Source organism: Mirounga angustirostris, unplaced genomic scaffold (assembly GCF_029215605.1).
Source record: "Mirounga angustirostris isolate CCGP_5_RB_7025 unplaced genomic scaffold, mMirAng1.0.hap1 SCAF_14, whole genome shotgun sequence".
Lineage (NCBI taxonomy): Eukaryota > Metazoa > Chordata > Mammalia > Carnivora > Phocidae > Mirounga > Mirounga angustirostris.
Window position 1 is genome coordinate 75,016,753 of NW_026991722.1, and position 13,047 is coordinate 75,029,799.

At 42.7% G+C, this 13,047-nt stretch overlaps 1 protein-coding gene and 1 long non-coding RNA gene across 7 annotated transcripts in view; one reads left to right on the forward strand and one right to left on the reverse strand.

The window, feature by feature from the left end:
• Window positions 1–1,231: 1,231 nt before the first annotated feature.
• LOC135362448 (uncharacterized) lies at window positions 1,232–8,931 on the reverse strand. Its single transcript, XR_010407157.1, has 4 exons — window positions 8,826–8,931; window positions 7,913–8,509; window positions 5,430–5,630; window positions 1,232–2,958 (listed from the first exon to the last, which is right to left on the reverse strand). It is a non-coding gene; the product is annotated as an uncharacterized LOC135362448 (long non-coding RNA).
• A 1,770-nt stretch (window positions 8,932–10,701) lies between these two features.
• TCTN1 (tectonic family member 1) overlaps window positions 10,702–13,047 on the forward strand; it is a 28,616-nt gene continuing 26,270 nt past the window's right edge. For 4 of the 6 annotated variants that reach the window (XM_064578352.1, XM_064578353.1, XM_064578354.1 and 1 more), the window contains exon 1: window positions 10,702–11,006. In XM_064578352.1, coding sequence (XP_064434422.1) covers window positions 10,787–11,006 — 220 coding nt within the window. In that variant the 5' untranslated portion in view covers window positions 10,702–10,786. Of the gene's footprint in view, window positions 11,069–13,047 lie in introns of all 6 variants that reach the window. The other 2 variants (XM_064578351.1, XM_064578356.1) reach the window with 2 other exon arrangements.

A 13,047-nucleotide genomic window follows, 5' to 3' on the forward strand; every position in this document is an offset into this window, starting at 1 on the left:
GGACCTTTACAGGAAAAGCTTCCAGACCCCTGCTAGAGAATTCATTCTTTTTTTTTTTTTAAGATTTTATTTATTTATTGGACAGAGACACAGCGAGAGAGGGAACACAAGCAGGGAGAGTGGGAGAGGGAGAAGCAGGCTTCCCGCGTATCGGGGAGCCCAATACGGGGCTCCATTCCAGGACCCTGAGATCATGACCTGAGCTGAAGGCAGATGCTTAACGACTGAGCCACCCAGGCGCCCCTAGAGAATTCATCCTTGGGTGGGCTTGTTCAACAATGTCCTAGATAACATTGAAAGAACTATGCTGCCCTCTCTTGGTCTTATTTCCAAATTCTGGATAATTTTTCTTCAAAAGGAGAAGCATGGCTTAAGAATAGGGGGGACAGGGGCCCCTGGGTGGCTCAGTCAGTTAAGCGTCTGCCTTTGGCTCAGGTCATGATCCCAGGGTCCTGGGATCGAGCCCCACATCCGGCTCCCTGCTCGGCAGGAAGCCTGTTTCTTCCTCTTCCGCTCCCCCTGCTTGTGTTCCCTCTCTCCCTGTCTCTCTCTCTGTCAACTAAATAAATAAAATCTTAAAAAAAAAAAAAAAAAGAGGGGGGACATTTGAGAGTTGTTATCGCTGGCCTGTAATTCCTAAATCCTCCCATCCACCCACTCCAACACCCCAACACCCCTTTCTACGTTGGTGACTATCTCGATGCCCCTTAGCCTCCCAGCCCTTTCCTTGGAGGGTGGAACTTATGAAAATCAAGTACAATAGGCCTGAAGAATTATTGGTGATAAGGAATGTCCTTTACAGCATCATTTTCGCTCAAGAGGGCATTCTGTTTCTTAATAGGACTCCAGTTAGGGCTTGTGCCTCATACTTGCACAGTCACATGGAAGGTTTTTTGGGGGAGGAATGTAGGGGAAGAAGGGTCCTCTCAGCTTCTTTGAATTAAGTTCCAGAGCTGTTGCAAACTGTTAAGTTCAGAGAAGGCAGCGGCGGTGTGTACTTGACCACTGTTGTTTCCATGGTTCCTGGCACACAGTAGGTACTCAGTAAATTACTGAGTAAGTGACTAAACCAATGGAAGAATAAAGACAGAGGGTATGGGGGCACCTGGGTGGCTCAGTCGTTGGGCATCTGCCTTTGGCTCCGGTCATGATCCCAGGGTCCTGGGACCGAGGCCCACATCGGGCTCCCTGCTCGGCGGGAAGCCTGCTTCTCCCTCTCCCACTCCCCCTGCTTGTGTTCCCTCTCTCGCTGTGTGTCTCTCTGTCAAATAGATAAATAAAATCTTAAAAAAAAAAAAAAAAAAATGACAGAGGGTATGTTTTCCCCTCCGGGTTAGCTCTGGCTGAGGAACAGTTTTGGTGACAAAGGTTGCCACCTGCAGGACAAATGTGAAACTGCAAGATTCAAAGCTGCTAAAGCCTCGAGAATACAGTCAACTTCAGGTTAAGATGATCAGAGAATCAACTGTTCTCCTTTAGCTTTTGGCAGAATTAATCAATATCACTTTGTCCTTTCCTTTTTTTTTTTTTTTTTTTTAAGTATGCTCTACGCCGAACGTGGGGCTCGGACTTATGACCTAGAGATCAGGAGTCACATGTGATGTAGGAAAGAACGTTACGGTTCAAAGCTGACGGCCACGAAAGAATTCTTGAGACATTTTTTGGTGCAAAAAGGTGGTTTTATTAAAGCACGGGGACAGGACCTGTGGGAAGAAAGAGCTGCACTGGGGTCATGAGGAGTGAGTGGCCCACTATATACTTTCAAGTTGGGAAGGGGTTAGGGATAGCATAAATCTCTAAGGAATTTTGGAAGCAAGGTTTCCAGGACCTTGAGGGGGCTAGCTGTTGTTGAGAAAAGGTCATTTATTACTGTCTAATAAAACCTTAGTCATGAGACCCTTCAGATGTATATTGGTGGGCCATATGCTTGGGGGATGATTGCCAACACATATCTTGGGAGTTTAGAGATAAAGGAAATTTCTAAAGGAATTTTTATATGTTAAAGTAGACTTACAGGATCCTGGGGTGTGGGGGTCAGGCTAGGATTGTCTTTTGCCCTTAGCTAAGTGTCAATATCGAGGCAGCTGAGTCCCTAGAGGAATGTCACTCTGTATCAAGAACTTGTCAGTGGGCTCTAGGTAGTAAGGGAATTTAGTAATTATTCTTCTGCCTTTGTTTCCCACATCATCATGCTTTACTGACTGAGTCTGCCATGCACTTCATTTCATCCTTTCCAATTAAGGAATGCTGTACCCTTTCTTTAATAACATTTTAAACCTTCGGAGTGCTTAATAAGTGTCCAGTACCACGCCACACATTCATACAATTTTGCGACCAGTCCCACTGTTATCCCCATTTTATAAATGAGGAATGTGAGCACAGAAAGCCTGCCCAAGATTACACAGCTCAAAAGTAGTAGAACCAGGGATCTGGACCCAAACACCGTGGGTGTACTTTTCATCATTCACTTTGCTACCTCCGTACTCATGATATGGAAAATGTTTACATGAATCATAGAGAAACATGGTGGAGAGGACCCATGCACTTAATCTCTGTGCTCCCCTGAAACACACAAACATGATGGAAGAGGGAGCAAAAAGGTCTAAACCCACACAGAACGAGAGAGATGATGACTGCTCCTGAGAGATGTCAAATCCTTTTCGGAGGCCAGAAAGTGGATGGAGGATTTGGCCGAGTGGAGAAGCCCTAGGTCTTGCAGAAGGAGTTGCCAAGGAGGAGCAAGCCAGTTGCAGCTGCGGAGCCCCGGAAGGGCTCCGGGATCGAAGGTCCCAGGTACGTGGGGGGAGAGTTGGGAATCAAAGCAGACCATTAATTGTACCAGTAACATATCCTTGGAGTCCAATAACATAACCTCAGATTCCCCTCCTGTGATGCCTTGCCTTGATCCTTGCAGAAGATTGGGTGTTTATTCTTTGGAGAACATCAAACAGAACAGCTCTAAGTTCAGAGATAGCATTCAGACAAAAGAATGGAGGCAACGGGATAAAAACAGAGGGATTAAATGAAAGCGCGCAGCTAAAAAGAAATCTCCTGTTTTTTAAATACCCATGTGTTTGGTGATAGTATTGGCATTGTTATTCTGAGACTTAGCCCTGTGCTAAGTGTGTATTTTGGGATTAATCAAGTAATAAATTATGTTGGGGTTATCGAGAACTGATCTTTATGGTGTGGGAGAAAATAAATGCATATGCAAGATCGATATGTTTAAATAAAACCCCTTGGGGGGTTTTGGGGCACCTGGGTGGCTCAATCAGTTAAGCCTCTGCCTTGGGCTCGGGTCATGATTTTAGGGTCCGGGGATTGAGCCCTTCATTGGGCTCCCTGCTCGGCAGGGAGTCTGCTTCTCCCTCTCCCTCTGATCCTTCTCCCCATTTGTGCTTTCTCTCTCTGTCTCAAATAAATAAAAAAATTAAAAAAAAAAACCCTCTAGTCTTGATTTTATTTATTTTTATTTTTGTGGTTTTTTAAAAGATTTTAATTTTAAGTAATCTCTACACTGAACATGGGGCTTGAACTCACAACCCTGAGATCAAGAGTCGCAGGCGCCACTGATTGAGCCAGCCGGGTGCCCCATTGTCTTGGTTTTAATTGGAACTGTCAGTATGATAGATTTTATCAGAAAATTTAAGTACCCAGTTAATAAGAGATGGAACTAGATTAACCCAGACTGGTCTTGCTCTGAAATTTATGAGAATCTGCCTCCTTGGTGGGTCAGGGCTGGGGGGCCTCCTGGAGGAGGTGAAATCTGAAGGATAAGTAGGAGCAATAAATGGACATCTCTTCTGATCTCTGGAAGATCTGCTTATCATGATCCAGTAATGCTGGGCTAATCTGGAAAGATTTTGTTTCTGAAATGTCAAAATGGAGAGCCAGCCTGCAAATCATGGTGACCAGTGACCAACAGAAGTTACCTGGGCAGCAAAATGGTCTCTCTCTGTGCCATCTCTTAAAAAAAATTTTAAGAATGACACATATTTTTGATAATGCCTGAAAGCAAACACTTCTTATGGTACAATCATAGAAGCCTACAGTATTTGTTGGAGTCTAATTTTTTTTAGACTTGAAAATGTTCACAACTTTTAAAATTTGCTTTCAAGTCTAGTTTAAGCAGTAGACATTGGGCAAAGCTGGGAGGAAAGAAGGATTTTTGTCCTATTTTCCAATTGTTCTCCCTAATGGAATATAAGAATGATGATTAAGAGGGGATACATAGGGGTGACTGGGTGGCTCAGTCAGTTAAGCATCTACCTTCAGCTCAGGTCATGATCCTGGGGTCCTGGGACCAAGCCCCACGTTGGGCCCCCGATGAGTGGGGAGTCTGCTTCTCCCTTCCCCCCTCCCCCAGCCCCATCTCTCAAATAAATAAATGAAATCTTTTTAAAAAAGATGAGGAACATATGTCTTAAAATTTTATTTTGTTTTTGTGTTCATTTAATTTAAAAATCAATTTTATTTTATTTTTTAAGTAAGCTCTATGCCCAACATGGGGCTTGAACTCAACCCTGAGATCAGAAGTCACATGCTCCATGGGCTGAGCCAACCAGGCACCTCAAGAAAAATCAATTTGATTTTAACTGAAAAGTAATACAGGCACAATAGATTGAAGAATGACTTGCCTTCCTTCCTTCTCCCCAGAAACCGTTACAATTACCAGCTTATGTCTTGAAGAGAACATTTTAAAAGGAAACTTTTAGGCCTGTTCATGATTCATGTTGGAGGGGATAGAAGTTAAAATATGACTGATATTTTATTATCCCATAGAGTAAGAAGCTGCCTTTGAGGAAGAATTTGTAGTTAGATTCAAATCGGAAGGACATTCATTCATTCTTTTAAGGAATTTACAAACGATCTCGATAAAAAAGAGATATCAGTTTGCGTGTTTGTCCAAACAGACCTAGATAAAATAAATCTTTTCTCATCAGGCCATTCCCCCCGCCCCCCTAATAAATTGACAATAATATAGAGATGGGGATTCTGGAGTTTGGAATTAGTGTTGATTCCGTCCAGATTTTTTTTTTTTTTTAAAGAGTGAGAGAGCACACCATTGGAGGGGAGAGGCAGAGGGAGAGGGAGAAGCAGGCTCCCTAGAGGGAGCCCTATGTGGGGCTCGATCCTGGGGATCTGGGATCATGACCTGAGCCGAAGGCAGATGCCCAATGCGGGGCTTGATCCCAGGACCCCAGGATCATGACCTGAACGGAAGGCAGATGCCCGACTGAGCCGCCCAGGCGCCCCTCCATCCAGATTTTTCATAACCATGGTCACGATAACTCTGAAGTTTCCAGGACATCCCAATTTTTTTACTGTCTTCATAACGACATGCAGACTTGTCAGATCATGGGTCCTGATTTTGGGTAAGGAAAACATTCTTCAACAGTGTGAGGTTGAGGCTTCTGACATAGGCTTACCCAATCTTGTGTTTCCTCTTCTTTGGTCTCCACATTCTTTCCAACGGATTTAGGTTAATAAAAGGTACATGCTTTGAAACAAGCCGTAATAGAAATGACTGACCCCATGACAGGGCAAAATGAAGCAGGTTCAGGCCTCAAGAAGAATTCACTAACAGGCTTCCAGTAAGGGGTGAATAAAAGCAGAACTACCTGCAGGTCCTGAGGACAATGATGAAAACATGTTTACCACAGAGAAAGAAATAGAAGTGGGGGAGGGGAGAGCAGTGCCCCTCAGTGGCACCGAGAGGCCAACTCACTTCCATTTTTTTGAGGCTCTTTGTCTACAGAAAAACGAAGAATTCATTTCTTCATTGGATGTTTAACAAATGCTTTTGGCACCCCAAGATTAAAATGCGGTGTAAGGGTGCCATCACAAGATGACCGAATTTATTAAAAACCCACTAATAAAGCCATAATGAGATACCACCACACACTTATTAGAATAGCTAAAAATGAAAATGAAAACAAAACTGACCATACCAAGTTTTTATGAGCATGTGAAGCAACTAGAAATCTCTTATCTTGCTGGTGGGAATGCAAAATGTACAGTCACTTTGGAACAAAGTTGGGCAATTTCTTGTAAAATTAAACAGACACCCACCGTAAAACACAGAAATCTTACTCCTAGGTATATACTCCCAAGAGAAATGAAAATGTATGTTCATACAAAATCTGTATATGAATGTTTAGAGTGACTTTACTTATAATTGCCCAAAACTGGGAAGACCCAAATACCTTCAACTGGTGAATGAAAAAATAGTGGTATATCCATCATGGAATACTTGTCAGCAATAAAAAGGAGTGGACTGAAATAAACTTGCATATATGGCCAAATGATTTTTAACAAGGATGCCAAGGCTACACAATGATATTATAATAGTGTTATATGGTGACAGATGGTAGCTACACTTGTGGGGAGTGTAGCAACATATATAAACTTAACGAAACACTATGTTGTACACCAGAAACTAATGTAACATTAGGTGTCAACTGCACAGATAAATTTTTTTTTAAAAAAAGAAATGTGTGGGCGTCTGGGTGGCTCAGTTGGTTAAGTGACTGCCTTCGGCTCAGGTCATGATCCTGGAGTCCCAGGGTGGAGTCCTGCTTTGGGCTCCCTGCTGAGTGGGGAGCCTGCTTCTCCCTCTGACCCTCCCCCCTCTCATGTGCTCTCTCTCTCTGATTCTCTCTCTCTCCAATAAATAAATAAAATCTTAAAAAAAATAAAAAAGGAAATGTGATATATATATACACACAATGAAATATTATGCAGCCTTTTAAAAAAAAGGCCATTGGTTTTTCAGGCTCCTCATATCAGGCAGCTTCCAAATGCTGTAACCTGGATGAACCTCAAGGATAACCACTATGGTTCCACTTATTTTTTATTTTTTTTTTAAAGATTTTATTTATTTATTTGACACAGAGAGAGAGGGAACACAAGCAGAGGGAGCAGGAGAGGGAGAAGCAGGCTTCCCGCCAAGCAGGGAGCCCGATGCGGGGCTCGATCCCAGGATCCTGGGATCATGACCTGAGCCGAAGGCAGACGCTTAACGACTGAGCCACCCAGGCGCCCCATGGTTCCACTTATATGAAGTGTCTAAAGTAGTCAGAATCACAAAAACAGAAAATAGAGAGGTGGTCATGAAGGGCTGGGGGGAGGGGCAGGGAAATTAGTATTTAGTGGGTAGAGTTTCAGTGTTGTAAGACAAAAAAGTTCTAGAGATCTATTGCACAACAATGTGAAAACACTCAACACTACTGAACTGTATACTTAAAAATTATTATGATGGTAAGTTTAATGTCATGTGTTTTTTACACATTATTGTTATTATTAATAATAATAAAAGGAACGGATTATTGACACAAACAATGTAAAAAAATCTCAAAGGCATTAGGTTAAGTGAAGAGCCAGTCTCAAATGGCTGCATACTGAATGATTCCATTGATGTGACATTCTGGAGAAGGGAAAATCTTAGGGACAGAATATAGATTACTGTCCTAAAGAGCTGGGCCAGTGGGAAGGGTTTGGGGGTGGTAAAATTGTTCTATATCTTGATTGTGATTGTGGTTACATGGCTGTATGTGTTTGTTAAAACTCATAAAACTATACCAAAAAACCCCTGTACATCGATGCATGAGAAAAACCTGTACAGCAAAAACTACACAAAGAAATTTATACTGTATATAAATTATCCCTCATGAAACTGACTAAAAAGAAATATGGAGTAAATATGGCAAAATGTCAAATCTGGTCACAGTACAGTGTAACTTTCATCATTTCTGTATGCAAATAATAAAGCCAAAAATGATTCTTAAAAACCCAACTAGTTTATTCGAACTGCAGTATGGTCCATTAATAGGATGCAGTTTTAAAGTTGTTTGGTAGACAAGGAATTCTTATTTCATTCTTGTGAGTGTATGTCTGTGACCATATTTATTACCTCATTTCCAGAAAAGGTCAAACTTGTAAATTTGGGAACTTCCAAGAATGTGAAGTCTGCTCAAATAGTCCTCCTGTCCCCATAGTGTTTCAGAACAAGAATAATGCCTGGTGGTTGACTGGGCACATGAAGAATGGGAGGCGGAGAGAAACTGAGGATTATTTTCTTCTGGGTGTTGATTTAGAAATCAATTACTGGACTGCTCACTTCAACCAAAGTGGTAGAGTCAATCCTTTGTCCTCACACAGCCTTGATCTCCTTGTAGTGCTAAGCAATTCCTTTATAAAGCTTGATGGTTCTGCCTCCCTATCTGTAAAATACTTGGCTAAGTTGAATAAAGATAGGAAAAACTGGATACCTAATTTTAGACAGGTGAGAAACCAGTTCACCCCAAACCATACCAAAGACCAAGTCAGAGTGGTTAACGCTGCCTTAAAAAGTCAGCCTTAGCTATTTTTCCACCTAGCCACTCCTGTCTTTGGTTTTTCAGGATCCTCATATCAGGCAGCTTCCAAATGCAGAATTCCAAAGAGCTGAATTGTCTTGATTCCTCCCAATGTTGGCACAGACTATAAGGAATTGAGAACGCCAATAATCCTAGAGAAACAGATGGACATTTTTAATCACAAACATTTATGCACAACCCAAATGATGCAGTTTTGGATAAAATACAGAAATTGATCTTGGCCTTCCTTGTGTCCTTCCATCCTAATGAGGGAACCTGCCAAGGGCAGGGGAGAAGGAAGGGAGAAAGGATCCTCTAGGTTGAAAGATGAAAAAAGCCTGGCAGAAATGGGTCACCTGTGAAAGGAAAAGTCTCAATGTTCCCAAGATTTGCAAAATGGATCTGAGTTGATGGTAGTCCTCATTTCAACTTTGCAAGATGTCATAAAATTACCTTTGGGCAACCTACCAAGTATTTGAGATTGGACAAAAAGGGGTGGTGAGATGATTTCCCAAACCATAAAATGAAAATGTTATAGCCAAAGGACTCTTCATCAAAGTTTAATCCAGCAGCCTAAAATTTCAAAATAGAAAACAAGACAAAGTGATTCACAGATATTAAGGAATAGAAAAGAAAGTAGTACCTGGAAGTAAAGAGAAGGTTTAAAAAAATAATAGGTCCTGAAATAAAGGTTAGGAAAATACAGTTTTGTTTTTTTAAAGGGAAGCATTACATTAGTTGTTAAAAATGGTCCAGAATTTCAGTCAGATGTTAAAGCAATCCTTCGCAGGAAAAAAAAAAAAAAAAAAGGAAATATCTGTAGTACACCTTTGATCCAATTATATTTTTCTACACTTTCTCTGGTATGCCAGAGAAAGGTGCTCAAGGTGACACTTTGATGATTTAACTTTGCTATATAAATTTAATAAACTAGGTACATGTACTATTTTGGCATTTTTTCCTGAATTGGTAAACGTGTTTCTTGAGTAAATACCATGACATTTCAATTTGACATTTACTTCTGAATTGTAAGGAAATTAAGTGTCAACGATATAGCCAACATCCCTGGGCTGGTCTGGGGTATCTTTATAAATAAGCCAGTTTAGACTGGAGGGGCTTTCCTAAGTAAGTCTTGTGGTCTCCATGTCATTTTGTAGAGTTATATACAGATTTTTTTTTTCATTTAAAACTTACACATCATTCTACTTAATTTTTGTCAAGTTTTTTTGTTTGTAAAAAAGTGAAGTGTTCATTTGTCCCCCTTATTACAACAGGATGACTAGAAGTTATCTGGCGACCTCCTTAGATCCAGCTATCTAAAACAAAAAAGACAAAGCTGGTGTTGACAGGGTGTGTGACAGAGAAAATTCAAGGACGATGAAGTGGTCTCTGTGCTACTAGCTGTGGGAGAGAGGATCCCAAATTTTCGTCCCCTCAGTGGTTACATCGGGACCTTTGTTAAAAATATTGATTCCTGTATTATGCAGCCATCAAAAGGAATGAGATCTTGCCATTTGCAACGACGTGGATGGAACTGGAGGGTATTATGTTGAGTGAAATAAGTCAAACAGAGAAAGATATCTATCATATGATCTCACTGATATGAGGAATTCTTAATTGCAGGAAACAAACTGAGGGTTGCTGGAGTGGGGGGTGGGGTGGGAGGGTGGGGTGACTGGGTGATAGACACTGGGGAGGGTATGTGCTCTGGTGAGCACTGTGAATTGTGCAAGACTGTTGAATCTCAGATCTGTACCTCTGAAACAAATAATGCAATATATGTTAAGAAAAAAAAAGAAGGTAGTGGGAGGGGAAGAATGAAGCGGGGGAAATCGGAGGGGTGGACGAACCATGAGAGACAATGGACTCTGAAAAACAAACTGAGGGTTCTAGAGGGGAGGGGGGTGGGAGGATGGGTTGGCCTGGTGGTGGGTATTGAGGAGGGCACGTTCTGCATGGAGCACTGGGTGTTATGCACACACAATGGATCATGGAACACTTCATCTAGAACTAATGATGTAATGTATGGGGATTAACATAAGAATAAAAAAAATATTGATTCCTGGACACTGCCCTAGATTTACTGAGTCTGAATTCCGGGTCACAACTTGGAAATATGCATTTTTTTAAACAAGCGCCTTAGTCCGCTTGGAAACCACCGCGGGAATTCGGAAGTCCTTCGCCCCCACTAGCTTCACAGAGCCTTGCGTCAGCGTCCCTCGTCCCGCCCCCGCCCCGCCCCCGCCCCGCCCCCGTCACCGCCCCCGTCACCGCCCCCACCGCGGCCGGCCTTGCCCAGGCCCCGCCCCCCGCCCCCGCGGTCTCGTGCGGCCTCGCGGGACCCTTCCCGTAATGCCCCGCGCCGAGCCGCCGCGGTTGCCAGGCAATGCACCATCCTTGGCGCCGGTCGCGTAGAGTTCCGCTCGGCCATGGGGCCGCAGCGCCTCCCGCCGCTCCTGCTTATGCTCCTGGATTGCTGGGCCTCCGTGAGCGCCCAAAGCAGGGCAGCTCCGCCTGTGACGACGGAAGGCCTCAACTCTACGCAGGCAGCCGGGACGACTCTCCGACCCGCCTTGTCTCCTAGGCCCTCTGGAACCCCCAAGGCCCCCGTGCCCTCCACCGGCCCCAGGCCCACGCCGGTCACGGACGGTGGGTACCAAGGAGCAGTTCCTGGGGATCCAGAGTGATCCAGCTTGGAGCGGGTGGCCCGGGTGAGGCTGTCGTCATGAGAGTAAACGTTTATTGGACACTTGCTGTGTGCGGGCATTGCTGAGTGTTTCATAGGTGTTGACTGTCTCAGCAACCGGTGGGGTAGACCTCCTTGTCCCTCTCAGAAGAGAAAACCGAGGCTCAGAGAGCGTCAGTGGGACAGTATAAAGTCTTTGAAATAGCTTGCAGTGGTCCTGGACAACATTAACGCTAAAGGTAGTAATGAACGAGTCGCTGCACCTTTGCCACCAGCGATGAAATTATGTAAATCCAAAGTTTCTGGGCAGTTGTGGAAACTGAATGCATAGGTTGTGTTGAACTTTTCATTTAGCAAAAAGAAACGCCAGGGGTCTAGTTTCCATAAATACGACTAGGCCCTTGTCTGTGGACTTGAATTAGGAAACCCCAGAATTCCTCCTGTGTTGGAGGTGGGAAACAACGGGGTGAGGGGTTATGTCCACCTCTTAGGATTCATCATTAGGGATAATCAACATATTTCTCAGGAAATGGTCTAATTCTGGAGTTAGATTAGTGAATATTTTATAATCTGATTTGATATGGATGAGTTAAGGGGATGGATGTGACCCTGAGATGGCTGTACCCTGAGTGCAAAATTTTGTGAATGTGCATTTTTCTGGGTGAGGGTTCTTAGCAGTTTCTCAAAGGGGTTTGTGATCTCAAAAAACCCCCACAAAACCCAAAACCCTTTAAGTCCTGTGACTGTAAACCCAATATGTATGCGTTTTGTTTTTTTTTTTTTTTTTTTCCCCCTTCGTAAGAGAAGAAGACCTTGAGTAAAGCTCAGTATTTAGTAAATAGAAAACTCATCCTTGGGGATATCTTGTACTCTAGGACTTCAGTTCCTGAATCATCATTTCTCCAAAGGGCCTCCCTTATAAATTAGTAAGGAATATGCATAAGTAAAAGTATAAATGAGTAAGGAAAAGTACAGAGAAATACATTCTCTATTTCAGTATATAATAAAGCTTTTTTTTAAATAAAGCTTTTTTTTTTTAAATAAAGCTTTTATAGCGAAACTGTTGATTTAATGAATTAGTTGAGGAGGTAAATAAGTGATAAATGGGGACAGACTACAGCATAGTATTCAATATCCTAAAATTCTCTAAGGTTTTTGGACTGGGTTGTCTTTTATCCATCTAAGTATTCCATCTGTTTATGTGATTTTTCCCCCAAATGAAGCTATTCTTGGACCATCATTATTAGGGCCTGTGTTCAGGGTTGTTTTTCCAGCATGGGGGGATGAATTTGCACTTCATCTTTTTAAAGGGCCTGCTTTAGGCCGGTGAAAGTAATGATAAAAGATGACAGCTGGGATTTATTCACTGCTTACTGTGTAGCAGGCTCTGTGCTAAGCTTTTTGTCTGTAATGTATCTCAGTTAATCCCCTATGATGTGGGTTATCCCCATTTTTCAGGTAGGTGAATTATTTGCCTGATTTTAGGTCACACCCCTGGCAGGTGTTGGAGCAGGGGCTGACTCTTGAGTGGAGAACTGGACACCATGTGCAGGATGGGTTACAGGTGGGAAGAGAAGTAACTTTCATCTTGATCTGAGCTCTGTTCCTTAGCGTCTTGCTCTAGAGCCAGGCACGTTGATGTTAAGAGGTGTAGAAGAACAGCTGAGAGCTACTCAGACCTTGGGAGTGCTCAGCAGATACTTGTTGGCTGATTAAGTACACTCACATCCTGGATAGAGACCTCCCCCCACCCCAGTGGAGTTATTAAACACTATTGCTTTGTCCTTACTAGTCTTATAGCTACTTATAAGGGTTTTGAGTTCTGAAAAAAATCAAGATTGTGAATTTAAACACATAAGGCAGGGAGCCTAAACACTATTTTTTATATTAACATGCTCGAATTGCATTTTCATTTTACCAAGCACATGGAAGAGTGCTTGGTGAGAGGGAAGTATGTTAGCTTACGGGAGAAGACTCCCGTGTCTCAGATTAAGAAAGGATTGT